Source organism: Acomys minous (genome assembly GCF_964271855.1).
Source record: "Acomys minous genome assembly, chromosome: 8".
Taxonomy (NCBI): domain Eukaryota; kingdom Metazoa; phylum Chordata; class Mammalia; order Rodentia; family Muridae; genus Acomys; species Acomys minous.
Genome location: NC_140489.1, coordinates 40,470,138 through 40,498,106, shown reverse-complemented (window position 1 = coordinate 40,498,106; position 27,969 = coordinate 40,470,138). Strand labels below are relative to the sequence as shown.

The following is a 27,969-nucleotide window of genomic DNA, read 5'->3' as shown; positions in this document are numbered from 1 at the left end:
TCAACAGCATCAGCACCTCATCTTCCTTGGTTCTAACCTGCTTCTTCTCCCATGGGGTATCCAATGGCAAATTCAAAACATGACCCAGTCCTTCCTAATGCCCTCAGGAAAGAATTTCCTGACCCATCCATAGCAGACAGCCACCATTTTGGCTTTAAAGGTTCCCCTCTCCTTCCAGCCCTAAGCCTTCTGCTATGAGTTCACAGGAGGGCAGTGGGGGTTTGGCTTTGGGCTCTTCCGCAGGTGTCACTAGGGAAGACAGACAAAGCTCATCACCTCCATTGTCATTCTGCTGTGGTTTTAGGGTCCCTTGGTCCCTTCTATCAGTTTTTCACCCTGCCTCCTACCTCACGTCCAAGGTCCCAATAACACAGTCTCCCCAGGATTCATACAGGTATGCACACCTATGGTTTGAAATATTCTTTATTTTGTAAACATCTGTGTTTTAAAATAGATGAACCCTGCTCACAATTCATATAATGGACCCAAGACACAGTATACAAAGTTCACCCATCACAGGGAGATAGTGGGACTCAGGTGGTGTACCAGGGTGAGTTGATCTCGAGCAATGGGCAGTCAGGCCAGAAAAGCCTGCTGAACAGTCGAGGCCAATGACACAACCCAAGCCACCTCCCAGACTGGCAGTTAGGGTGAGGCAAACTTCGGAATAGAGTAAGCACAGGTGCTCTTCATATCCCAGCTTTCCTTCTGCTGCCATACTTCGTCAGAGCTGTGACCATGGTGCACAGTCCACAGACTCCCAGCCCCATGTTTTCCCTCCCAGAATCCTTAGGGTAGTGAAATCAAGTCCTTTCTCGAGGCACTGGGACAGCAAGACCTATCACTTGCCATAGGTTAGGGCCAGTGCCTTGTATAAATTCTCCCAGGATCCCCCCTGACTGAAGGCAGGTCTGCTCACCTATAGTGTGACTCTACCGAGGTCAGACCCCAAGGAAGCCACCTCAGTCAGTCATGGTCCAATGGTAGGGCTGGCTCTTAACCTTTCTAATTAGTCAACAGTCGACTTACTGTTCCCACTCTCCTTTTCCCTTCACCCGAAATCCTGAGCTGCCCTCTTCTGCCGCCTGTTTCCTGGTTTGCTAAGTCAGAAAGAATTTCCTTTGATTGGCTTCCCATCCAGTTTTGGAGGGCTGAAAGGGTGTGGGGCTCTCTATCTTCACATTTGTGCCCTGGATTTGAAAGGTCCCCAGTGGGTAAATGTTCAGTCAGTGACCAGTTCCTTCGCTTTGGCTCCAGCCCTAGCTGCGCAGTGCATCTTGGGACTGTTCTCTTACCTGAGCTCCTCCCACCTTGGGAATGTAAGAACAAACCCTAGCAGGGCTTTTTCATTCTTTAGGGGCCTCTTTCAAGCTACTCTTGGGCCACAGGTTTAAAGATACTTCCTGAGCGTTGAGCTCTGGAGGAGGGTGTCCGTTTCCCTCCCTTGGTAGCTACACAGCAGTTGGCAAAGTTGCAAGCTTAGAGTAAGGGGGCAAGAGGAAGGAATCTTGGAAGGCAGAACAGCACCAAGCACTTCCTCCCATACCTGCCCTTCTCTTCCTGTGTTTTAAGGCCTGTTACCCCCAGACTCTGGGGCCTAGGAAAACCTTAACTTCTGAAGGCTGGGTTCAGAGACAGAAGAGTGCCGTGGTTACATCACTTCTTACCCCTGCCAGGGAGCCTGGATAAATGTACTTACACAGGACACGCTGCTGCCACCATAGCACTCACTGTTTTGTGAAGCGCCCTCTGCCCTTGCTCTAACCCTGCCGTCTAGGGCCTAGCCCTGCACATCTGCTTTTGCCTCTTTCTAGAGTCCACAGTTGACTATATAATGTCTGACCCTAGGGCTCCCTTTGCCCCTTGGTGTCCTCAGGCCTTGATCCCCATCTTTAGATTCGGGGATCCAGGTGAAGAGGCTGTGTACTCACTGCACGGGAGGTAGAGAATAGAGGTGACTTTCTCCCTGCCACCCCTCACCCTTTTGTTTTCTTCTCTGCTGGGTCTGCCTCTGGGCTCAGTCCCTCACAGAGTCCTGTAGGCAGCCAGGCAAGGCCAGACTGCAGCAGAAGGCAAAGGCAGAGGGGACCAGCCCAGGCTTGAGGACCGCCCAGTAGCGTTTCCTTCCCACCCTAGCGTTGTTCTACTTTCCCACATCATTGGGGAGGCAGCCCATGGCACAAGGAGGGGCGGGCAGTGGGGAGGGGAGGAGGAAGAAGCACCCTTAGCCTTTGGCCCACCCCGCCCCCCAGAGCGGGTGAGTGGTCCTCCCCGGGGCAGGGCCTGGGTCCATTCCCTTAGGCAGAGTCAGGAAGGTAGGAAGGAAAGAAGGAACTGCAATAGCAGCCACCAGGCAGGACACACAGGCAAAGGAGGAGGAGGAGGAGACACGGATGCAAAACACACGGGAGGGAGGGAAAAGGGGGAGTGGAGAAAGAGTAGAAAGAAGAGAAAAAGCAGCGTACACGAGATGCACTGAGAAAGGAGTCTTTAAGTGACCTTGACTCCAGCCTTGACCATTGTCCCAGGAGCTTGGGGTGGTGAGATGGTTGCAGCACATTCTGGGGTCACAGCAGGCCTGTGGCTGGGAAACAGGCTGTAAGGTTTCCACTCCAGGATAGAGGGGCTGGGAGCAGAGGCTGCTCAGAGACCACAGCAGAGCTGCTCACAGGGGCCAGGCAGGGGAGTAGCAGCTACTGATTTTCAACAGGGTCATCAAATGAAAGGACAGCGGTGGGCAAAGCCCAGGCTCCCCTGCTTCCATGAACCTCCTGAGGGAAGGGAGTTAAGGGGGGGGGGGGAAATTCCACACAGGACCCTCAGCACCAGCAGGTCTTTGAAGAGTTTGCTGGGCCCTCAGGTTTGCCTTCCTCTTCCTCCAGCTCGGCCAGCGCTAACTCGGTGCTGACGCGTGTTCGGAGGCCGTCCAGCTCTTTCCTGTGAGCCTGCAGCACCAGCTCCGTCAGACGAGTAAAGGACTGGGAGGGCGAGGAACACAAGTTAGGCCAGTGCATCCATCTCTGCTTCTGGCAACCCCACAACTGCGGTGGGAGGGGCCCCTCATCTTATCTCGGCTCCTATGCGTCACCTCTTCTCCCCATTCCACTCTTCCGGCTCAGCCAGAGGCAGGGCAACAGTCCCCGGTGTTCTCACCTCTTTAATGTTGAGGTTGGTGCAGGCACTTGTTTCATAGAAGTCCATGCCATACTCCTTAGCCAGCTGCAAGACAAGGGCATCTCTGAAAGAGAGTCAGTGAGGGAAGGGAGGCTCCCTGACCGTGCTGCATTCACATAACGACCGAATGCCTCATGCCTGGGGGGACGGGGGCTTTCTAAGACATAGGCTGGCAGAGAATGGAGCGTTCCACCAATACTCCCATTCCATACACCATTTCATCCAAGTCTCAACACACACACACACACACACACACACACACACACACACACACGCACAAGTGCACACATGCACACACGCCCATGAGCATGTATTTACACTTGCCATCATACACACACAGAAGCACACACAAAGACACAGACGCATATGCGCACACCAACGCATGCACATACAGACACATACACTGAGGCACACACATGCATGCATGCACGCACACCCAGGCGCGCGCACACACACCCCACTGCATTAGGACACAAAGACAACAACATGGGGCATATAAATGAGAAACAAGGGCTTTGAGTATAACAGACCCAGTCCAGGTGCCATGTGCTACTCAAGAGCTGTACAAGTTACTATTAATATTCTCTGCAAGCCCCAACTTCATCCTCTGGTAAAGGGGAATGACAGAGTCTGTATCCAGGGTTTAGAATGATTAAATGACGTCACACAGGGCTACATGTATGGTTGCTCAATAAAAACTGTTACTATTGTACAGTTTATATCTTTCATCTTTTTTTGTTTTGGTTTGGTTTGGGTTTTTGTTTTGTTTTCTGAGACACATTTCCCTGTGTAACAGCCTTGGCTGTCCTGGATGTGCTTTGTAGACCAAGTTGGCCTTGAACTCACAGAAATCCTTCTGCCTCTACCTCCCGGAGTACTTAAAGGTGTGCGCCAGGCCAGACAGTGGTGGCGCACTCCTTTAATCCCAGCACTTGGGAGGCAGAGGCAGGCGGATCTCTGTGAATTCAAGGCCAGCCTGATCTACAGAGTGAGTTCCAGGATAGCCAAGGCTACACAGAGAAACCTTGTCTCGAAAAACAACAACAATAAAGGCATGAGCCACCACGCCTGGCTTTTATTTTTTTTTTATTCTCCCCAAAATCAATTTTATTTTAAGGATTAATGAAATACTGTTGACTGAAAAGAAAGAGAAAACTCGTCAAGTACATGGCTGGGGGAGGGTGGGGAGGGGACGTGGCTCTTGCCTCAGAACATTGACCTTAGTGGTGTGTGGGAGGATGGTCTTCCTCTATGAGTGGATGTGCTTTGACCATCTCTGCCCTGTGGTTTGTCTACCTGGGGACATTTCATTCCCACACTTTCCAGACACATGGAGTCAGGAAGTCGGGACTGGGAGTGGAGTTGGTGACCCTTCCCTTACTGCAAAATGTCAGCCGTGCACAGATACTGTTAAAAATGTCAGCAGCTCCCTTCCTCATCTCTGTCATAGAGGTGATCCTGAGCACAATGTCATCACGTTTAGGGGGTCTTGGACCTGCTAGTACTGCTGCCTTGATTTTTTCCTCCACATGGACCCCTGGTCACTGTCCTGAGGATCAGAAAACAAACTCTCAAGAACGTCACCTCCCCAGTGCTGGGCTGTGAGTGGACTCCTGGGTCCAGGCCCTGCAAATACCACAGAGGCCTGAGGGTGGGCCTTGGCGTACCTGCTGGCCCTGCTCTCTCCCCACCTGCCGCTTCTGCTCTTCATCAGCCTTGTTCCCTATGAGGATCTTCTGGACTCCTTCCGGCGCGTACTAGGGACAGAGCAGAGGTGGGTCCAGTGAGTGTTCCTCTTCGTTTCCAGCCCTCCCCAACCCCCGACACACACACACAGTCTCCACTGGCCTCCAAACCACCACTAGAGACATCTCGGTCCCTGTTAGCTGCAGGGCATGGCTGACATGTCCTCTCCCCTGAACTTTCTAGGCCAGAGCTCTTCCTTTCCCTTCACCATATAGTCTGGACATTGTTTCTCTCTCTCTCTCTCTCTCTCTCTCTCTCTCTCTCTCTCTCTCTCTCTCTCTCTCTCTCTTCCTCCTTACATGGCAGCCAAAAGCTGCTTCCAATGAACCTACATTTACATACTTTAACCTACCTTACATGAAAAGCAATCCAATGTCCTCATTTTTTTAATTATAGGAAAAGGGAGGAATGTTAGCATATGGCCCCAGTCTGCCTAGCAACCTATGACATCATTACCAACCTGCCACTCGGTGTGCCCCTGCCCAGGACTATATAAAAGGACAAACCCACCTCATCTCTCTCTTACATTTTTCTCCTTTCTTTCTGTCTCTATTTCTCTCTTCTTCTGTCTCTCTTTCTCTCTGGTGTGCCCCTCCTTCCTTCTCCCCCAATTCTCATACAATAAACTTCTCCATATTAAAAAAAAAAAAAAAAGGAACCCTAGAGACAGAGGAGGCTCCCAGAGTACTGGAACCCTTATCCCCCTTATCTGCGGTTTTGTTTTTCACAATTTCAATTACCATCAGTCAGCCTGGATCTAAAAATATTAAATGCAAAATTCTGGAAATAAGTAATTCATAAGTAACTTTTATTATAGCACACTGCAATCTTGCTATTATTGACTTTTTTTTTTTTACTGTGTCTATATATTTTTGTCACGGATATTCAAGATGAGGGAAAACCAGCACATAAAAATTTTGGTACTATCTAGAGTTCTCAGCTTCCATTGTGAGTCTTGGAATGGAGAGCCATGGGGACTATAATACCATGGCTGACCCCAAGAGTGTCACAGGATGTCATTGAGTAGAAGATGCTCCTACAGATACCTCATTCAGTTGAACAAATGGTGTCTGAACTTCAAAGGACTGTGGACATCATATAGCCTTCAGTTGACAGATGAGGGATTGGGGACCCAAGGAGCTGACATGGCTTTGCCAAGGCTCCCTCCACATGCAAAATCAGGTCTAGAAACCCAGACTTGCAAGTCCACCTGGTCCCGAGGCTTTGGGAAGGATGCTGTCCATGAGGCAGTCTTGGGACTAATGCATCTCCCGGAAAGACATGGCTATGGGGAGCCTTACAGGATACAGTGCTAGTACAAGAGAGTATGGAAGCTTCAGCTTTTTCTGCTCAACTTATCTAAAGGTCTCTATCTAAGGGTGTAAAAAGACAAGATGTTTGCCCCACCCTTAGAGTCATTTTTGTCCTGTGGCCCTTTTTTTTTCCCCCCCTAAGCACCCTTCCCCCATCCCATCAGTGAGGCCATGTCTCCTACCTCATCCACGTCACTGACCCACTTCATGATGTGTTGGTAAGAGCGCTCACTGCTAATGTCGTAGACTAAAAATATTCCCTGAGAAAGAAAGAGAGAGAGACAGGGATGGGAGATATACATGGGAGAACATACAGTCTTGTGCAGAATGGCTGTCCTTACATGTCCAGCCCACTCTCCCATCTCCCTGCCTACAATGAGGAGCCCTCAGAATCTAGCCAGGCTCCCTTTTCCCTCAGATGCTTCCCCCTCCCTCAGATGCTCCCGTTTCCCCGAGATGTTCACAGCCGCCACTCTGTAGGCCCACTGTAGGCCTGCCGTTCTTAGGCAGGAGGGCACTGCATAATTTGACCTGGCTCTCTGGCTTGAGGCAGAGGGTGGAGATCAGAGGTTGTGTGTGAGAATGAAGAACACAGGTAAATTAAGTAGTCTGTGAATAGTGGAAGAACAAACACTTGGTTGAAAACCCGAGGCTCCCCAGCAGGCACTCTGGGGGCCCCCCATCAGGGTACAGTGGCACAGGCATTGCGAACACCCAGTGCTGGAAGTGTGGGTAGCAGCTTCGCGGCTCTAACCCTGGAACGGTGGCTCACCTGGGCCCTCCGATAGTACTGCTTCGTGATGGTCTGGTACCTCTCCTGTCCTGCTGTGTCCCTGCGAGAAAGAGCCAGTCCCTCAGAGAAGGGACCATGGAGACAGAAGATGAGAGAGGAACAGGAGCTAGAAGCCCCTATACCCTAGGAGGAAGTGCTGGGGAATTGCGGTGCTCTAGTCCCCAAGCCTATCCAAATACATCCGAGTCTACAGTGAGGGGCCTGGTTCTTGGTATTAGCCTCTTCTGAGCCATAGACAGATTTCCAGAATTCAGCCACTATGGCCATGATTGGCCAGAGGGGAGGATCTGTCACACACCTGATGCCCAGGACATCTCCAAAGGCAATTCCTATGTCATTCTAGGACTGGGAGGTAGCGCCATAAACTGGTATGGGTTTCTTTAGGTCAGAGAGCCACAGCAGCCCCTGGTGGCCAATAGTGGAAACTGCACCATGTGGTACTGAGGCACTCTTTAAAAAAAAAGTCACAGCCTAAGGCAGGGAGTGACATCTCAATAGTTATCCCATCCCTTGTATCCTCCCATTCCTCCCTCCTTCCCGCTTTCCCTCTACTCCCCTCCCCTATGACTGTGACTGAGGGGGACCTCCTCCCCTTGTATATGCTCATAGGGTATCAAGTCTCTTCTTGGTAGCCTGCGATCCTTCCTATGAGTACCACCAGGCCTCTCCATGCAGGGGACATGGTCAAATATGGGGCACCAGATTTCATGTGAAAGTCAGTCCCCCCTCTCCACTCAACTGTGGAGAATGTCCTGTCCATTGGCTAGATCTGGGTAGGGATTCGAAGTTTACTGCACATATTGTCCTTGGTTAGTGCCATAGTTTGAGTGGAACCCCTGGGCCCAGATCCACCCGTCATAATGTTCTTGTAAGTTTTTAGGACCCTCTGGATCCTTCTATTTCCCCATTCTCCCATACTTCTCTCACCTAGAGTTCCAATAGGATCTATCTGGTGCTATCTCAGAAAACTGGGACTAGGGCTTCCTCAAGACCCAGCTATTCCACTCCTTGGAATATACCCAGAAGAAACTCCAGCACATAACAGGGACATATGCTCAACCATGTTCATAGTGGCCTTATTCATAATAGCCAGATCATGGAAACAGCCTAAGTGTCCCTCAGTAGAAGAATGGATAAAGAAACTGTGGTACATTTACACTATGGAATACTACTCGGCTATTAAAAACAAGGAACTTCTGAAATTTGTGGACAAATGGATTGAAGTAGAAATGATCATAATGAGTGAGTTAACCCAGAAGCAGAAAGAGTCAAATGATATATATTCACTTATATCTGGACACTAGCCCAAGGGGCATGTCCCATGAAAGTCTTCACTTATCAGGAAAGTGGGATAGAGGGGAGGACATCCTATTGCCTTTAGGTCTTAACCTCAGCGGTACAGCTCCAGAGTACGGCCTAATTCTGAGATAAGCCCACAACTATTTTACTAATTCCTTCTAATGCCTTCCCTTTGGTGACTTTTCATCAGTCTCATGGTTTGCTGTGATTAAGGTTCTCAGAACAAGGGATGGGGGTGGGGAGTCTCTTATCTCACTCTTCATAGAAGTATCCTCTGTCCCCCGATTCAGCTTAGAGATTTTACCAATAAATGACAGGTGCACTCAGGGGCAGCTCGGAATCCTCCTTCTTTTGCCTGCTTCCTCCCACTGCCCAACTCACCAGATCTGTATCCGCACTTTGATGCCATCTACTTCAATGGTCTTCATCTTAAAGTCAACACCTGGAGAGCGAGCAAGCACATTAGTTAGGAAGGGCCCTGAGGAAGAAGGCTGAGAGAGATGCTCGCACAGAGGGGATGTCACTTTGGTTCATGTGACCCAGAGGTGACCTGAGGCAAGCGCCTTCTCTAACGTTTTAACTGGAGCGTTGGATGGGCTGTCCCTCTACCTCACAGCTACAGGTATAGCTAAAGTGGGGCCAGCCAGGTGTGGTGGCGCACGCCTTTAATCCCAGCTCTGGGGAGGCAGAGGCAGGTGGATCTCTGAGTTTGAGGCCAGCCTAGTCTATGGAGTAAGATCCAAGACAGCCAGGGCTACACAGAGGGGTGGTGGGGTGGTGGAGGTAGAACCCTATAAATTATCTTCAGGTTGCTGAGAAGGCCCTGAGAGACACAGCGCTGGCCTGCACGCTCCAGGGCAGCTATCATTGACTTGGTGCAGTGCCTGGCATGTGGCAAGTGCACAAAGCACGTGAACTGACGAGAAAGAGGCAGGAAAGTACAGGAAACCCAGAGTTCTCAAGTTCCATTCCCCAAGGCCCTGAGAGCTAAAGTGCCAGTCACACCAGGTCAAAGGGCCCAGAGCAGAAACATCTGAGGAAACGTACAATAAGAGCGGTGAGCGCCACCAGCAGCAACAGGCGTGCTGGCAGGCCAAGGAGAGATGCTTAGATCACCACACCTTTCCCAGTCCCAACTGTGCCCAGTGACTCAAGAGCTAGGTCTATCGGGGTAAATGGAAAGGCTCAAGTACTGTCTGCAAGCAGGTCACAGGGCATCATATTCCAGAGTCTTCAGCTAGGGCACAGGAGAAAGGTACCGCTGTGGACTATCTGTCACCAGGAGGTCCCAAGGGTGTGAGCATCCCTAACACTGCTACTGTCCTACCTCCACAGCCGGGCTTTGTCACACAGGAAAGCGTGTTTTCTTATCTCTCATGTCCCCAGCTTCCCACAAATATGGACATTACCGTCAGCCTCGCCCCTCCCACCACCAAGAGCAATCATCGTTTAATTAGAAGGGAGAAAAAGCTTCAGAAAGGAAGGACCTGAACTACATCAAGTCGGGCAGACATGAATCATCTGGTGCCTGCCCGAGCTGATTCACAGCTACTCAGCTGTACTTTTCCAAATGGCACTCTTCCCTGTGCAAAGAGAAAGGGTGACGAAGAGGAAGAGGATAAAAGGGAGAGAGGGACAGCTGGCCCTGGTGGGAGGCAGCAGCCTGCTTCCTCCCTCCTCGGACAGTTATAAGGAATTGGCTGCCCCTCAGAACCTGAGCTAGGAGGTGCCTGAGAATCCAGACGTTGTTCTTGAAGTATGGCACCTTCTTCCAAGAAGGTGCAGGGAATTTCCCATGTCATAAACCTAGGTCACGCTCAAAGCTTGGTCAGGAGCATGCCTTGTTCAAAGTATTCACAGGAGAGAAGGAATAGACAGTTTTCTTGCTTCTACTGAGCATCTGTGAAAATTTCCATCGTGCTCTGCGACGGGTCTCAAGTCTTAGTGTGGGCCCAGCAGCACTGATACATGGTCCCTTGCCTTACAGGGGAGAGTAGGGAGGAGAAAAAGGCCCAGATGCAAATAACCTGTCTCAGGTTGGCGCAGCATCTATGGGTTTCAAATTCAGGCTTGTTTGATACTGGAATGCATGCTACCTCCTATATGGCTTCTTGGTGGGTGGGTGGGGGGTAGGAGAGAGTGACATGCTAGCATGTCAATTCCACATGAAGTGGTGATGTCACTATTATTAGTTTCACAGGGTCTAGAGTGAGGAGCCTCTTGGACCACCTTTGTGGGGGTCTCTAGACTGTATCAACCACGGTGGGACGATTCAGTCTAAACACGGGTGATGCCATTTCAGGAGTTGGGTTCCTAGGCTGAAGAAAGTAGGAAGATGGGCTGGAGAGATGGCTCAGTGGTTAAGAGCACCACCTGCTCTTCCATAGGTCCTGAGTTCAATTCCTAGCAAACACATGGTGGCTCACAACCATCTATAATGAAATCTGGTGCCCTCTTCTGGTGTGATGGCATACATGTGGGCAGAATACTCTATAAATAATAAATAAATAAATCTTTTAAAAACACACACACAGAAATATTACAAGAATATGTTTTCATTTTAACCCCAGGTGTGGGATATGGGGCTGCTTCACAACAGCTGACTGTGATTTGCCTCATGCTCCAGCAGAGGCATGGTTTGCCAGCTGCAGATAGTTTCTGCGATTGTGTGATGTTTGGAATTCTGGGGACTTTTCACAGGGCATATAAATGCTAGGGCACCAAGAGGCAGGGTGGGGTTATTGATTGGTTGTTGGTTGAGGTTTGTTAAGCAGCAATGCACAAAGAAACAAGAAGAAGAAATTAGATACCCTATGAGCATATAAAGGGGGAGGAAGTCCCCCTCAGTCACAGTCATAGGGGAAGGGAGTAAAGGGAAAATGGGAGGGAGGGAGGAATGGGAGGATACAAGGGATGGGATAACCATTGAGATGTAATATGAATACATTAATAAAATTTTAAAAAATAAAAGTAAATAAATAAATGGCTCTGTTATATACTGTAAAAAAGAAAAAAGGAAAAAAAAGAAAAGAAATTAGATATCCTGACTGCGAAGATGAAACATGCCCCCAAGGAGCTCAATGCCCCTAATCGGCAGGAAGTAGTCTAACGATAATGCCACACACACCTCTTTCCTCTCTATCCTTTTTTCTCTCTCATATCTAATGTCAGGAGTTTGAAAGGAAAGAAGAAAAAGAGTGGAAGAAAGAACCTATAAAGTAGCTAAATGCTGGCTACACCTGACAGGGTCCCTCCCCTGTAGAGCCAAGCTGTCCCATCTCGGCCTATTGGATGCTCAGTGAGCTATTTACTCAAATGTGCTCACCTGTCACATTCTCATGTGACTCTCCTCCCTACGGAAGGCTTCAGCCCATGTGCGCCCTCTCCTCATGTTTTCCTCAGTCTCTTTTCCTTCTTCATGGAAAGTCCTCCCTGCTGCTGGTACCTACCATCACGTTCCTCCTTGTTGCCGCTTTTGTATCTATTAGGAAAGAGGACCATTCTCCATCTACCTCCGCCCCAGGGTTTGCTCACGTTTGGCTTCTCTAAGGAGGAGTTTGGATGCGCACAGACTTGAATTCAGGAGGTGTGAGGTGAAACCTGGGAAGTTGTATCAGGCTTCAGAGTCTGTAGCTTGTACCTCAGTCACTGAACGCTCAGGACAACAATTTTCAAAGTGTGTTCCCAGACTTGCAGCCTTAAAGCATCATCTTGGACTTAGAAAGGGCAAGTGGCTGGATCCTACTTCAACCTTGGAGGATCGGAACCCTAGGGATGTGAGGCCAGCAATCGGCTCCAATAAGCTCCCAGGAGACTCCCACACATCTTAAGTTTGCCAGCCACATGGTTCAAAAGCTTTGCACCTGAAGTGCCAAGAAAGGCAGCGCAGGCAGTCTCTCTGCAGAACCTTGGCTAAATTTAGAATTACTCAGGAGATTTTTCTCTTTTTTTCACTTTAGTGCAGCTACCTTAAAACATAAACAATAAAAATTAAAGAAAACAAAGAAATAGAAATATAGCTACCTTCACTTGCCTACACCTACTGTCATGATTTGAGCAAGACCCAGAAACTATATTTTAACAGCGCTTTGTAGAGCAGTGGCTCTCAACCTTCCTAACACTGTGACCCTTTAATACAGCTCTTCATGCTGTAACCCCCAACCATAAAATAGTTTTTGTTGCTACTTCATAACTGTAGTTTTGCTACTGTTATGGATCATAATGTAAATACGTGTGTTTTCTGGTGGTCTTAGGCAAGCCCTGTGAAAGCGTCATTTGATCCCCAAAGAGTCATGACCTGCATGAGAGCCGCTGCTGTAGTGTGGCAGGAAGCCAGCTAGAGACAAGTCTGAGGACATAATGTAGAGGAAGAGACACTGGCTAGCCCTAGAGTCAGAAAGACCCGGGTCTGAGTCCTGAGTTGGGCACTTAATGTATGACCATGGGCAAGTCATAATCTCTCCCAGTTTCCATTTTCTTACCTGTAGAATGAGGATGCCACTTGCCCTTTAAAGTTTGCTGTGTATCATTAAACAACAAGCAGACGTCACCTAACTCACTGCACTTCCTGCTCCTACTTTAAATGAGAATGTTCCCCCGGGGTGCAGATGTTTGAATTGTTGGTCCCCAACTTGGTGGCACTGTTTGAATAGCCTTGAGAGGTATGGGCTTTGAAGGTTCAAGGCCTGGCACCATTACCAGTGAGTGCGCTCTCTCTCTCTCTCTCTCTCTCTCTCTCTCTCTCTCTCTCTCTCTCTTCTTCCTGCCTGTAGTTCAAGGTGTGAGCCCCCAGCTTCTGCTGGAGCCACTGTTTGTCTGTCACTTACCATGATTGGACTCCCATCCCTCTGGAACTGTAAGCTAAATAAACTCTTCCTCCTATAAGTTGCATCAGTCCTGACATTTTATCATAGCAACAGAAAAGTTACTGATATATCTACCTTCCTTCTACTATTGAATTAGGCCCCTGAAAGCCCTGGACTGTAACCCTGAGAACCCAACACACAGGGGATTTCACCACCAAGATCCTTTCAACTCCGCTATTTTGGGGGCTTTAGGAGCAGCACGAACCTCAGGAGGGAGCTTTGAGAGACAAATTCTCAGGGCCCAGACCTATCAAATCTTATGTATGCTGAAGCTCCAGCCAATCCCCAGGCAGAACCACACCCAAGGCTCATAATAATACTTGTCTTTATACAAAATGCCTCTTAGCTACAGAATCCCAGAGAGGCTCATAGGTGTGGATGTTGCTATTGTAAGGCGTGTAGAGACCAATTTATCATGTGCCCATAGCCTGTAACTAAGTCAGAACTGGAAAAACCTGTCTCTTAACATCTACCCGGGTGCTCTTGACTCAGCCAGTGGCTTCCAACCCTTTGAGGCTGAGAGATCATGTTACCTCTTCATTTACACTAACCCTGACAGACTGAGGCACAGAGAGGTGAGGAAGTAAGCATGCGAGGAACAAGCCCATAGCCTTGGTCTGGATGTTCACGCCCCACGCCCACCCCCATTCACTTGCTGAAATGCAATGATATTGGGAGACATCACTTTGGCAAGGTAATTAGATCACATAGGCATGGGTCCTCATGACTGAGATTAATGTCCTTATTAAAGAGGCCTCAGGGTGGCGCACGCCTTTAATCCTAGCACTAGGGAGGCAGAGGCAGGCAAAGGAGAGAAAAGTTTGGAGGTCAGCCTGGTCTACTTAGTGAGTTCCAGACCAGTCAAGCCTACATGGTGAGATCATGTCTCAAAAAATGCAAAAACAAAACAACAACAAAATAAATTTAAAACATAAAATAAAGGAATCCTGGGGAGTTTGTTAGCCCCCTTGGCCCCCTTGGCCCCCTTGGCCCCCTTTGCCTCTCTAGAAGGAGCCATGTTTGTAGCGGAGTGAGTCCTCAGCAGACAACGAATCTGCTCACACCTTGACTTTAGGCTTCCCAGTCCCCTGAACAATACATTATACATTTCTGTTTATAAGTTACTAGTCAAGCAAATAGTGGTGGTACATGCCTTTAATCCCAGTACCTGAAAAACAGAGGCAGGGGATCTCTGAGTTCAAAGCCAGCCTGGTCTACTACTACAGAGGGAGTTATAGGAAAGCCAGGGCTACACAGAGAAACCCTGTCTTGAAAAACAAAAATAAATAAATAAATTACTAGCCAAAGAGTCTTTGTAATAGCACTCCCCCATTAGCATCCACTATATTATCTTCAGGGAACCCTTTGTTCTTTGAAATAGTTAATGGCATCAACACTTCACTAACCTGACTGAAACACTTCTGTGTCCCCAAAAGATAGATGCCAGCAGTGTAGCAAAATAAACCACCTCTGCGTAGACGCAGATCAAGTTTTGGGGGCCCTGGGAAGAAAGAGTCAGGCAGATGGTACGTCTTCCAATCCAGTGCCAGAAGCCCAGCAAGCTGCTGTGTCTGTCTTGGTGCCTGCTATAGCCACTGCCCTTTCTGTCCAAAGCTGCAGAGCCAAACCCTCTGCTCAGAGATGCTAGTGAGGCGCACAGATGCATCGTGAAGCCACTGGCTGGAGCCGGGGTTGGTGGCACTATGCCGCAGCACATGGAGTCAGTCTGGACAAGCCTTCAAGGCATCCACTGAGTATGTGTACAGCCATGGCACCTTGCTTCGTGATACCTGGGAGGGTCTCAGGACTTCCAAAGGAGTCACAGCCTGTGACTGTCCACTGCCGCTCAATGGCTTCCCACACTGGCAAGCAATGCTTTAACCACGGGGGTCAGAAGAAGAGTTGTAAACAACAGCCCTGTCTTCACTGTTCCCTGCCGTTGTCTTTGAGCTCTATCTAGATACAAAGCTCCTAAGGGGCGGAGAAGATATCTTGTGTTTGAGGCTTTTCGTTGTTATTGTTGATTGTTTTGCTTTCTTTGCTTGCTTTGTCTCTGTGTAAGCACAGTGCTGGGAATAAAGTCCCTGCCCCAGAGAGCAATAACTAGGGACATGTACGCACGAACAGAGGCCTGTTTCCTGCCATCTGAACACCTCACAGCCACCTGATGCTTTAGTTAAGTGCCGATGCTGGATGCTGAGTGTCTGTGAACGGTGCTGCCCTCACCATGTGGCTGTGGCTTAGGGAATGTCAGGCCTCTTTTCTTCCTGTTGGGTCCTGACTGCATAGCCTCTACCCCTAGGGCATCAGTCTCCCACAGCACCTTCCAGAGCCCACTAGGCCAAAGCGCAGAGCTAGTACAGCCATCAGTGACTGGAAAGAGGGTCAAGACTCCTCTCTGGGCACCGACATCTGGGGTGACACAAGGACAGGGCAAAACACAGACCTGGTGCTTACTTGGCTCCAAAAATATCCTAAGGGCTTGCCAGCTCTCTTGTCTAGCAGTGACAATGAAGGCTGGGCAAAGAAAGCAACAGGACTTATCTGTCCACTGCTGAAAGGGACAAGGGCAGCCCTCAGAAATATATAGGGACTACATTAAAAACACAATGGGAAGGCCAGGTTGTGGTAGCACACACCTTTAACCCCAGCAACTCAAGAGGCAGAGGCAGGCAAATCTCTGTGAGTTCAAGGCCAGCCTCGGCTGCAAAGCGAGTCCAGGACAGCCAGGGCTACACAGAGAAACCCTGTCTCAAAAAACAAAAAACAAAACAAACAAACAAACAACCCAGAACACAATAGGAGCCCAGTGCTGTTGGTGCATGCCTTTAATCTCAGGACTTGGGAGGCAGAGGCAGGTGGATCTCTCTGTTTTCAAGGCCAGCCTGGTCTGCAGAGCAAGTTCCAGGACAGCCAGGGCTGTTAACAAAGAGAAACCCTGCCAAGGAGAACAGAATGGGTGGCTAGAGTTTGCTTTCCAGTTCTGCCTTCACCACTGGTTCCTGGTACGGTCATAGGAGTGGGGTTAATCTCTCTAGGCCTCCACTTCCTTGCCCATTCAATGGAGGGGAACAATCCCAGTATCAGAAGATTCTTGTGAAGGCCATGAGATAATGGATAAACCCCCAATGGGAGCCCTACGAAATGCTAGCTGAAGACCCTACCACTCTCCCCTAGAGAAGAATAGAGACTGTCCTGGTTAGGCTGTTTCCTTCGTTTCTTTTTCAACTTGACACAACCTAGCCACGTGCGCAGAGGGAACCTCCATTGAAGAGTCACCTTGTTCAGATTGGCCCATGACCCTGTCTGTAAAAGACTGTCTGGCTTGGTGATAGATATGGAGGCGCCTAGTCCACTGTGGGCAACACCATCCCTAGGCAAGCGGGCCTGGGCTATATAAGAAAGCTACCTAGGCATGAGCCAGTTAGCCAGTCAGTCAGAGACATAACCACCAGGATTCCTGTTCAAGTTCCCATTTCAGTTCCTGTTTCAGTTCTTGCCCTGACTTCTCTCAGGGTTCAGTTGGGACCAGGAAGCGTAAACCAAATAAATGCTTCCCTCCCCCAAGTTGCTTTTGGTTAGAGTATTTTTATCACAGTAACAGAAAAGCAAACCAGAACAGAAACCAAGAGTCCAGCCTGGACAATAGAAAGAAGCCTAGGAAGCAGAGACTGTTTCCTGCTAGGGAGAGCAAGGAAAGCAGAGCAGAGCAGAGCTCCAGGCAAAGCAAAAAGCAAAGACTACCAACCGTGGAACCTAGAAGGTTCCCCCAGAGTCTGGCAAAGCTAAGCTGTGTCTATGGTTATGAGCAGCCTCCTCCCTCCAGCCAGTACCTCATGGGTTAATACCAGGTGCCAGCTTGCCTGTCCACCAACTTGAGTGCCATATGCTTGAGTGGAAACAGGGCTGTCTGTGGATGCCAAAAGTTATCACCAGGATCAACCATAGCCCAAAGGACCAGCAGCGTGACCTGAGCCTTTTCATTAGCAATGAGACGCCACGGAAGGAACAATTTAATACAGCTGAAACCCAAGGCAGACACCCAATCTCTGGGGCCATGCTGGCTCCAGTTACCAAGCATCAGAGCCATGAATACTTTCACTCTCCACCCTGCCATGAAACTGGCATGTGCAGTTCCTACGGGTTGTGGCTAGAGGTCACTTCTAAGCAGATTGCCCTGCTCAACAAGGAATCAGGCTTTAGGCAGAAGCAGACTCTGTGGGGAGGTGGCTAGCTGACTCCACATTGGCATCATGGTAATATTCATTTCAAAACTCCCTCTCAGCTGGGCAGCGGTGGCTCACGCCTTTAATCCCAGCACTCTGGAGGTAGTGGCAGGTGGATCTCTGAGTTCGAGGCCAGCCTGGTCTACAGAATGAGTTCCAGGACAGCCAGGACTATACAAAGAAACCTTGTCTTAAAAGATCAAAAACCAAACCAAATCCCAAAACCTCCTACAAAGCAAAAACTCCTCAAGACGCTAATAAAGCCACCACCATAACTGAGGGACATGTGAGAGCAAGAATAACATACAAGGAAGGAGAAGCCAGAGGCTGAGCCAAGAGAGGATTCAGGACAAAGGATCTTGTTCCAGATAAAGGATGAGAATGCTGTGTCCCAACCTGCCACTTGTATCCCTCTGCTTCTGTCTGCTTACCTCACTCTTTCCTGGACCACATGCTGACTGACTCTCTCCTCTGTGGAGTGGCAGACTGTCCCTCGCTCTGTCTATGTTCTGAGGAAAAGGTGCACATAGACCTCAAGGCAAATGCATTAGTCACCATCACACTGTCTTGCTGTGACAGTGTCAGAAGGCAGACACATAAGAAGATGCCTCGGTCTAGACAGAATCCTGATGCTCTAACTTACCCCAGGGTTGTGTTTTAACATCCAGAAGACTGGGTGCAAAGGCTCTGATTTGGAAGCTTTAGAAATCTCACAGCGCGACTCTAGCTGTTCTTTTTCATAGCTCAAACACATGTATGCACTTGTGTGTCCTCTAATACACACCAGTAACAACTGATTATTTACATTGTTATTATGTATCCATTTTATGGGTATCTGCATGCCCATGTGTGCCATGGCACACATATGTGAGTGAGCATGTGAGTGAGTGCGAGTGTGTGTGTGTAAGTTGGAGAACACCTCACAAAAGTCAGTTTTCTCCTACCATGTGTTCCCAGGGACTGAACTCAGGCCAGCAGGCTTGGCAGCAGGCACCTTTACTCACTGAATCATCTCACCTGCTATTTTATTTTTTAAAAAGTTTTTTAAGTAAAAAAATTAGGAAGAGGTTGGAGACCGTGACCATAATTGGAGGCCTTTCCTCTCACCTGAACGCTTAAAGGCTCAGACTTTGGGAACCTAGGCATCTAGGGCTGTGGCCAGGTAGTGGAAATCTCCCTGTCAAACACTGACCCTCACGAGACTGCAAGGAATATGTGACCAAGGCTTGAGTCCAAGAAACTTCTTACTCCAGGGCTCCCTGCTGTTAACGTGGTCTAGCAAGATCTCTCAGGAAGCCTGGTTGAGCTGTTAAATGTCATTTCATCCCAGGAACCTTGATTAACAAGCAACATTGACTTGACTCTAAAATACCAACCCCTCATCCTGGTATGTCCCAGAGAGCCCCACTCACAGGGAAAGCACGGGAGCCACCGCCTCCTTCCCTGCCGGGTCTGTGTCTCCTATGGAATACATCTGAGCAAAAGAGCTAGAAGCTGCTGGAAATGCCTCACCCCTTGCAGAAATCTTCCTCCTTTCCCCTCACAGCCCTAAGCATGCCTTGAGTGCTGAGTGTCTCATTGTCTTGTGAGTCCCCAAAAACCCAATACTACCCTTTGACTGTCCTAGGAAAGAGTGAATGTCCTCGAGGGAGGTGGACTCATTTGTTTATTCAAATAAGCAGTTCATAAATGCTTATTGTGTGTCAGGAACTATGCGAGGCACTCTGAAACAAGCAGAGACTACAGCCTGTGCTCTGAGAGTGTTCACCCCAGCAGAGTGGACAGACACGGAGGAAGTAAGCCAATGCATCATTTCAGGGAGGGTCAAAAGGCCAGAGCAGGATGGAGGGAGAAGGGGCTACAAGCTACTAAAAGTGGGCTGTTCAGAGGAGACCTCTCCAGGTGGGTGGTATCTGGGTTGAGGTCTTAGTGTCAAGGGAGCACAACGGAGAGCGCTGAAGGATCAGGGCTCCAAGCAGAGTAAGCAACAAGCATCTGCAGGCAGGAATACCTTTTAGTCAAAGCCAAGCTCACAGCTCTCCAGAAAGACAGAGAATAGAGGCTAGCATTATCTTTCTTATAATATTATTATTAACTCTTTTAAAAAAAGATTTATTCTGCCCACATGTGTGCCTGCATGCCGGAAGAGGGCACCAGATCTCACTATAGATGGTTGTGAGCCACCATGTGGTTGCTGGGAACTGAACTCAGGACCTTTGGAAGAGCAGCCAGTGCTGTTAACCTCTGAGCCACCTCTCCAGCCCTTGTTATTACCTCTTTGAAAGCGAGAAAACATACAAGACCCTTGCATCCTGTTGAGACCCTCATACATGTATGTGGGCACATGTATACATAAACACATACAGATAGAGGGAGAGAAGAAGAGAGGGAAGGAGACAGACAGAGAGAGAGAGAGAGAGAGAGAGAGAGAGAGAGAGAGAGAGAGAGAATATGAATATCTTAGGCTCTAACCCTAACATATCCAGCCACAGTGGAAAGGGCAGGGCCTCCAGACACAGCCAGGAAGGGCTGTGGTGTTTGTCCCTGCTGGCCCCAGCAAGCTGAGAAATAGCCCACACCCTGTTTCCTCTCCAGCACCTTCCCTTGACCTCTGTCCTGTGAGGAACTGACTTAGTTTTCAAGATCCTGCTCAGATGTCACTCTGTGGAGCCTTATCAACCTTCCCAGGAGGGATTCCTCACTCTGAGAAGTCAGAGCATTAGGGCACGCCATCCCTGGTACATGGTACCATCCTGGTTTTCTGGCAGCGTGCCTCTCAAATGACCCTGTGAGCTCCTGGGAGGCAAAGCAGCATCTTATTCACTTCATCTTCTCTTTGTCTGGCAGAAGGGCAGATCATTAAGTAATATTCAACGAAGTTGAACACACGCAAGAGAAATATGAATGAGAAAGTGGGTGAGTGAATAAATGAATGGATCCAGTATCTGCCAGGAGAAAAGAGCAGCCAAGAGACAATTTTAATCAAGGAAGAACAGGCAGGGAATAGTCCGCATTGCAAAGCCGACCGCTGGTCCTCTCTTTGGATCATAGTGCCCCATCACAGAGTTCTCAGGAAGTCTACATCAAAATAGTACTAAAAGAACAGCATTCAGGTCCCATCCTATGGGGCCTCATCTGGCGTCCTCTGTCCCAGTCCCAGACCTTCCCTCAGGGGATGTGCAGAGGAAGCAGAGGAAGCCAGGAAAGGTGTAACCGCTGCCCTTTGGCTTGCAGGAGAGAGGTTCCTTTGGTCAGCCTGTGAAGGGGTTTCTGGGATGCACGGCCCGCCCAAAGCCAGTTAGGAAGAAGTGAAAGAGAACGGGTCACCTGCGTGGAAGATGGCAGTCACTTAGTTGTCCGAAATATTTGTCTAAATTAGGGTGGCTGATTAGCTCCTTCCTCCCCTGCAGAAGAAATTAAATGCAGAGGAAGCCCTGGGCTCTCATTGACTGAGCTCCCTGGCCATGCCAAAGCACCAAGGAGAAGCCAACTGCCTGTTCAGAAAAGCAGCAGTTTTACGGGGGTGGGGGGGTGGGGGGGTGAGGAGAAGGACCCAAGTATTAGATTACAAAAGTAGGTACTCTGGGAAGAGCTGGCAATCAGGACGGAAGGGTAATGGCCAAATATCGACGTTCAGGTTATAACCCTCATTACCAACTTGTCTATGCAGAGGGAGGAAGAGCAAGAGGCAGAAGCAAGGAGTGCAGGGAGGCAGGAGAGAGACAGGGTGCTCCAAGGCGTGGGTGAGCCAGCAGATCTGTGCGTGCTGCGCAGATGTGCACATCAAGCAAGACCCTCTTCGGCAGGTTTCAGCTGTTCTCTTCCAGGGAGGACGTCCTTGGGGAAAGGCTGGGCAGCTGGGTCTGTGCCAGTGTCAAAAGGAGGAAGGAACAGGATGGAACAATAAATGGCTGAGAGAGGGTGACACCTGGTAGGGGCCCTAGGGGCCTGAGGCAGAGCCACCTTTGTCCTCCTGGGCTCCCCAACTCTGCTGTACCTCATTAATATTCTTTCTTTAAAGACACTGTCGGCACTAAAGCTGGGAGCGGTGGAAAAGAGGTGGAAAACACTAATTCTGCACCCCTGGCATGTCAGACAGCTCGCTCATTCTCCCCCATTCACTTAGCACTGTATCCCCAGCCCTAGCGTAATAAGCAGTGGCTAAGTGGGGCCAGGGAGATAGCTCAATTGGTAAAAGAGCACATGCCACCCAAACACGCAGGCCTGAGTTCAATCTTCAGCATCTAGGCAAAAGGCCAGGTGTGGCAGTACGTGCCTGTTATCCCAGAGCTGAAAAGGCAGAGACGGACAGATAGATTAGCTGAGCTCCCTGGCTAGCAAGCCTAGCTGAATCAGTGAGCCCCCAAAACCAAATGACCAAGGTGGACAGTCCTGAGGAATGACATCCAAGGTTGACCTCTGGCCTGCATGGGTGCCTATATGTACACACACACACACACACACACACACACACACACACACACACACACACACCGCTCCCCCTACCTCCCCTGCGACAAGACAGCATTCAAATGATGAGTCTTCAAGTGATAGCAGGATGACATCATAGCACATTATTGACCATATACTCATCTCCATAGCATTCTTATGAGCTAGGAATAATAAAGTGACAGCAGCTGTAATTTTATGGAGGACTCTCCAAGTGCGCTGGCTCTATTAACCTCTATAATCTTCCTAGCAACCATTAAGAAAGGCTGTGCTGCTGTCTTTTATTTGGAACTGCAGAACTAAACACAGAGATCAAGTGAAGGATTCAGGGCTCGTAAGGCAACGGAGACTGTGCAGGTCACTGGCTGGGCTTTTTCCATTCTACCCAGTGCTTTTTATCTCCCCTTCCTTTCTACGAGGCCTGGGAAAACAGAGGAAGGGGAGCTGGGTCTCAAGCTGCCCTAGATCCGGTAAGATCTAACAAAGCCTGGAGCGCAAAGAGTGAGCCTGGTCCCTCCCTGTGCCATGGAGCCTTTGTACCCAGCTCCTCAGTCTAGAAACTGCAGACCCTGGGGTCACAGTAGCCAAACATTTGCTCAGTCTGTCAGGTCACTTAGGTCTCATTTATTTATTTAATTTGTATTTCGTATTCATCTCTTCAGTTATTAGCTTGAGTCAGGACCTCTCTCTATATATAGTGCTGGGTACCACAGTAATCATACTGTTTCTGTGGACTGGTTAAAGAGTCACTGCTGCATTACTAATAAAAATAATTAATACTAATTATTAATAAACATTCTGGATAGCACTACCTTACACCAGGCGCATCTCCAACTCACTAAAGCCTGACTCTGCAGCGATCACATGATTGGTCTCCATTAGTCTGTCTGTGTGTCTATAATCTATCTATCATCTATCTATCTATCATCTATCTATCTATCAATCTATCTATCAATCTATCTATCTATCTACTTACTTATGTACTTACATACTTAAGTTATGTTGAAGACAGAGTCTCTCTTTGGATTCCTGGCTGTCTAGGAGAGACTCAGATTTTTCCTGGTTCTTCCTCCCCTCTGCACACCACAGATACCTGTCTTAGGCAGTCAGATCCAGTTCCAGTTGAGCTGCACAAAGGCAGGTGGCTACTGGCAGCAAGAGAAAACAGCCTCAAGCCACAGCAGCAGGACCAGTCCACCCAGAAAGAGGCCACCGCCTCGCCTCACTCTGAAGGAGAGCAGCCTGAGGGTGGCTTTTCACACAAAAGGCCCGGAGACCAGGGAGGACCAAGCATGGGAGGGCCGAAACCAATTCCTGGGAAAGGCCCTCAAGCTAGGATTCCATCCCAGGCTTGGCCACCACAAACAAGATGCCTAAACACAAATTTCCACCAAAGAGGTCTCCTTGTCTAACCAGACAGCACAGGTCACATGACACTCTTTACTTTTTCAGAAGTGCCAGGCTGATGGTTTGAGGCACTTCCCATTTCAAGAGAAGAAACCGAATGGCAAAGGTGACAGTACCTTGGTCCCAGAGAAACAGAAAAGAGCTGACTGGTTCCTCCTTCTAACCCCGATAGCAGCACACCCTGGCTGGGTCTTCAAAGTCTTCACTTCTTCTCCTCCAACATCTTCAGTATCATGGTTTTCTTTTTTTCTTTCTTTTCTTTTTTAAAAAGCAATACTGAGGTCCATGATGGCCTCTGCTAATTGGGCCCTGCATTTACTATCTCACGGATGGTGTGATGATGGGATGGTGTCTGCCCTTGTGCTACGGCCCATAAAAACCAAGAGGCATATGATTCGGCCTCACCCTCAATTTACTTATAGTTTAGGAGTCAGAGCTGAACAGAGGAAGGTTCTGTCTCCTAAAAAAAAACAACTTCCTTTTGCTGCAGCCAGACTGCCCGGAGTCCCGTGGACACCCACTCACTTCGCACCTCTGTTATCTGGGCTCATATTGTTCCATCTGCTCCCTTCCACTGCAGGAGCCCACCCACAGGCAATCCACCCTGCAGCAGCACCCAGCTCCAGCCTTCCTTGCCTGGTGGAATCCACAGGGACCGCACTCCCTTTCTAATCCCCATTAGGAACAGCAACTCTCACAGAGTCCGCCACCTCTCATTGGCTGCCTCAGGCACATCTTACTGTAAGACGGAAGACCGCTGGAAGCAGTGGTCCAACCGGAGTTGATCTCATCTATCTAAAGAATACTTTACCAAGTACTTTTGAACATGTCAAGCTCATTTTGGCAAAAGCTCTTTCTTTATTGCTCGTGCCTTGCTTCCTTAACTAGACCAGAGACTTCTGTAGGCAGGAAAGGGTGAACTGTAACGTCACTAGGATGCCTAGCATAGTCTTTCATGGGAACACTGCATTACACTAACAGATGGGACCTTCTGGTCAGGAACTGCAGCAACATGAAGGCTCTGCCTGCTCTGCTACCCACCGACCATCACCTGGGAGCGCACCTGCTTGGAAAGGGGAGTACCAGTGGCACAGCTCTAGCTTTAGGCTTGAAGGGTGGCAAGGACATGGATGCCTCAGTTGTCCCGGCTGGCTCTTTCATGGAATGTCTGAGATCTTACGTAGAAAATACAGTAAATTATAAAAGAACCAACCAGGGTGCTATCCGGATGAGGCCAGAATCTGAACTCTCACGTTGGCAGTAATTACTGAGTTGTCTAGTTTTCTCCACTCATAAGTCAAACAAAGCAAATGAGGAAAGATGCTTCCTAGATCAATGTCCAATATGGGCTCTCCCAAGAACGCACATTTTCTTAATGGATAAATTATGCCTCTGACCTGGCAAAGCCCCCGTTTCCCTGGCTCGTTGATTTGTCTCCTGGCTGCCCCTTCCTTGGGAAACTTTCCAGATCACCTAAGGAGAAAGCCTCTCTGGACCATCCAAGTCTTTCCTTTCAGTTGGAGTTAATGCTGGAAAATGTGGCCAAGGTGACACAGAGCCTGGGGCCTCCCTAAGCTTTAAATAAGAAAGCACTTAAGAAACCCAGTGAGGCAGGCTTGAAGGGATGCAGTGAAGAACGACACTTTTGTTTTGTTTTGTTTTTTATCTTCCATGGACTTCAGAATCCTAAGAAGTCTGTGCACTATGTAGAAAGGGGTGCCCGGCCATCTTCTCATGGCAAAGAACAAACTCCAGGAACAGGTTTTAGGCCAATATTCCAAGGCTACGACGGGGAGGGGGTGGTGTATGAAGCCAATCACACAACTCCCTGATTCACCATTGCCCCGGACCAGTGAGCTCCAAAGGGTTTCCAGGGAAGCCCCTGTGCACTGTCTAGCATTCTAGAAGATGGCTGAGAGGAGGTACAAGGTGGAAAGACAAGGGTTAGGGGTTGGAGATTTGGGGTGACAGGTGATGGTTCTCTTTCAAGGAGAGCACAGCCACCGCAGGCCATTTGGTATTTCAGAAACAGAGGTTCCTTCGCTCCTCTGCTGAAGGTAGGGTGTGGGTACGGGTGGGTGCGGGTGTGGGATATGTCTCCTGGAAGAGGCTAACTTCCTCATACACTAGGCAGGAGTCCTGGGGCCTTCTGAAGTGATGGGAACCAGGAAAGTCCTCAAAGAGAAGAGTCCAGGTCACTCCCAGGACTTGTAACAACAGTGACCCCAGGGCGCAAAAAGACCCCTACCGCTCTTCATGCCAAACCCAGGCACAGCACATACCCCCCACCCACCCCCCATCCTTCTTTGCTGATAGCTCAACAGCTCCTGGCCTCAGACTCTTGTCAAAGATAGTCAGGGCAAGTTTCCACAGCAGTAACCTGTTGCCCTTTGTCCCCAAGCCTGCAAGTTCTCTCATACTCCATCTGGTTCCTCAGCCACTCCCCGGATCGCTCCCATGACTTTCTCTAACATCTGCCTCATCCCCAAAGGGCTCCTGAGAGGAAGGCAGCCTTCTCTCGGGCAAGGTTCAGTGTCTGTTCCCTTCAGATCTCTCCAAAATGGTTTTTATTCAAAGAGTGGCCCAACCCCAAGCTCCTGGATCTCTTAGAAGCTGGCTTTATCAGCTTGGAGAAATATGGACAACTTTTGTTCCCTAGCTCTAGGTGACAACGAGAGCAAAACTCTTTAATCCCAGCACTTGGGAGGCAGAGGCAGGCGGATCGCCGTGAGTTCGAGGCCAGCCTGGTCTACAAAGTGAGTCCAGGATAGCCAAGGCCACACAGAGAAACCCTGTCTCGAAAAACCAAAATAAATAAATAATAAATAAATGAGAGCAAAGCTCATAAGGAGACCTTAAGAGCTGAATGAGATGGTGACCTGCACTCAGCCACCGATACACACATGCTAATGTTACAAACATGCATCCATTCTGTCCGTATGACACCTGGGGGAAGTCCTCGTTTATTAAACCCATTCGACAGCGGGAGATGCTGAAACCCAGAAGTGTATGTCATAGTGCAGGCCAGACTGTCGCAAAGGCAGGTCTCCGGGTTGGCCTGACAATGCCTGCCCCAACTAAAAGGCTCTGCTTCTCCAGATGGCAACTACCTCACCTTCTCTCTCTCGGCAGGGAGTGTGTGTGTTGGGGGAGGAGTGTGAAGGAAGAGGAAGGAATCCTTAAGAGAAAGCTCTCAAGCAGGGCTGAAGCCCTCCCTGAAGGCAGCAGGCAGGGCCTTCTAGGGGAGGGTCCCTACTGTTTATGGACTGGCAGCCAGCAGGTTGTTTCTGTGAGGAGCCCTGGAGAAGGCTACTCCCGAGCTCACCGAGTCTGCTACCCTGGAATCAGGTGTGGGTGGGATGCCCTCAAGTCAGACCTCTTGGAAGAGAGGGCATTTCCCTGCCCATGAAGGAGAGGCCACTGACCCAGTCTCAAAATAGTAACCCTTATGGCCACCGGGCCTTTGTAGGTCTAAGGTAGGTCTTATCTACTTGCTGATGGCGCCCCGCATCCTGTCTGCAGGAACATTTCGGATCTTTCTCAACCCTCCTTTAAATAGTCGGTGCCCCGACCCGGCTTCTTGCACTATGGTATCTCCCGTCCTCCTCCAGGTGTCCCACCTTGTAGCTTTACCTTTGCAACTGTCCTAGGAACTGGTTCCTTTGACCAAAGTCTCCCTCTGCCCACTCTCATTTTGACTCCGTATCAACTCACCCCCCAAACTCAAGGTACCTAAGTGATTTACCGACTGGTCCCCACTCCGATTTCTTTCTCTTCCCCTCTTCATCTGGTATATCACTTCACTGGCAGTGAATCTCGTTCCCCAGCTCAGGGTCCTCTGGCCTACACCCGTCTGTTTTCTTATCTTGGATGGGAAGGCTCCCCAGCTAGAAGGCAGAATTTCCACCCCTAGTTCCTGACTGCAGGAAGCACGTACCCCTCACCTGCAGAAACCAAGGCTCAGGGCCCCAGTGGGGGGGACCTCTAACCCTAGGTGTACTCCCCCTCTCTGGCCTCCCGCGCTACCGCCACTTCCTTGAGGGGCGCATAATTCCCCCCTGGGCTGGGGATGAAGAACCAGCCACCGGGAGGGGAGGATGGGGCGCCCCCGGGCCACCGCCCCTTACCGATGGTGGAGATATGCGAGGAGTGGAACTCGTTGTCGGTGAAGCGGCACAGCAGGCAGGTCTTGCCCACCCCGGAGTCCCCAATCAGCAGTAGCCGGAACAGCACATCGTACTGTTTCGCCATGGCAGGGACTCAAGGGGGCCCGGGGGCTGCGGGCGGCTGCCGGCTCAGCCCCGCTCAGCCTCTGCCATCGCTGCGGGAGCCCGCCCCAGGACACCGCGGCGGCGTGAAGGAAGCGGCCCGGCCCCCGCGCTGGCCTCGCCCGCACGCTCGCTCGCTGGCGCGGGGAAGCGCGGCTGCGGCGGGAGCGCGGCGCGGGGAAGCTCGCGCTGGCAGGAGGTGGGAGGGGACAGCCGCGGCTGCCGCCCCTGTCCGTCCCTCCGCCCGTCCCCTGCGCTGCCGCCGCAGCGGGGGAAGGGGGAGGGAAGTCGCGGGGACCCGGCGCCGGCCTGGGTGGGGTCCCAGCTCGGCGTCCAAATCCTAAAGTATGAGGACCAGCCAGGATCCAGGAGGAATAGGTTTCCGTCTTTGCGCGGCGGATCGGAGTGACGGAGTTGGGATGACCGCCC

At 49.9% G+C, this 27,969-nt stretch overlaps 1 protein-coding gene across 4 annotated transcripts; it reads right to left on the bottom strand.

Annotated features, from left to right (window-relative positions):
- Nucleotides 1–405: 405 nt before the first annotated feature.
- Nucleotides 406–27,969, bottom strand: RAB15 (RAB15, member RAS oncogene family). Of its 4 annotated transcripts, none has more exons than XM_084791174.1 (7): nucleotides 27,400–27,950; nucleotides 8,707–8,767; nucleotides 7,006–7,066; nucleotides 6,416–6,493; nucleotides 4,842–4,931; nucleotides 3,154–3,219; nucleotides 406–2,978 (listed from the first exon to the last, which is right to left on the bottom strand). In XM_084791174.1, the coding sequence occupies exons 1-7, from the start codon at nucleotides 27,521–27,523 to the stop codon at nucleotides 2,820–2,822; spliced, it is 639 nt and encodes a 212-aa protein (XP_084647300.1). In that variant the 5' UTR covers nucleotides 27,524–27,950; the 3' UTR covers nucleotides 406–2,819. The 4 variants fall into 4 exon arrangements, with proteins under 4 accessions (XP_084647300.1, XP_084647303.1, XP_084647302.1 ...); XM_084791177.1 differs by lacking the exon at nucleotides 27,400–27,950 and adding an exon at nucleotides 22,858–22,950; XM_084791176.1 differs by lacking the exon at nucleotides 27,400–27,950 and adding an exon at nucleotides 22,854–22,946.

Coding starts and splice junctions, on each gene's coding strand:
- RAB15 (XM_084791174.1), bottom strand. CDS start 27,523: ATGGCGAAACAGTACGATGTGCTGTTCCGGCTACTGCTGATTGGGGAC. Junction 6,494..7,005: donor AGTACTATCGGAGGGCCCAG/GTGAGCCACCGT, acceptor TTTCTTTCTCAG/GGAATATTTTTAGTCTACGA. Junction 4,932..6,415: donor GGGTCAGTGACGTGGATGAG/GTAGGAGACATG, acceptor CTCTGTCCCTAG/TACGCGCCGGAAGGAGTCCA.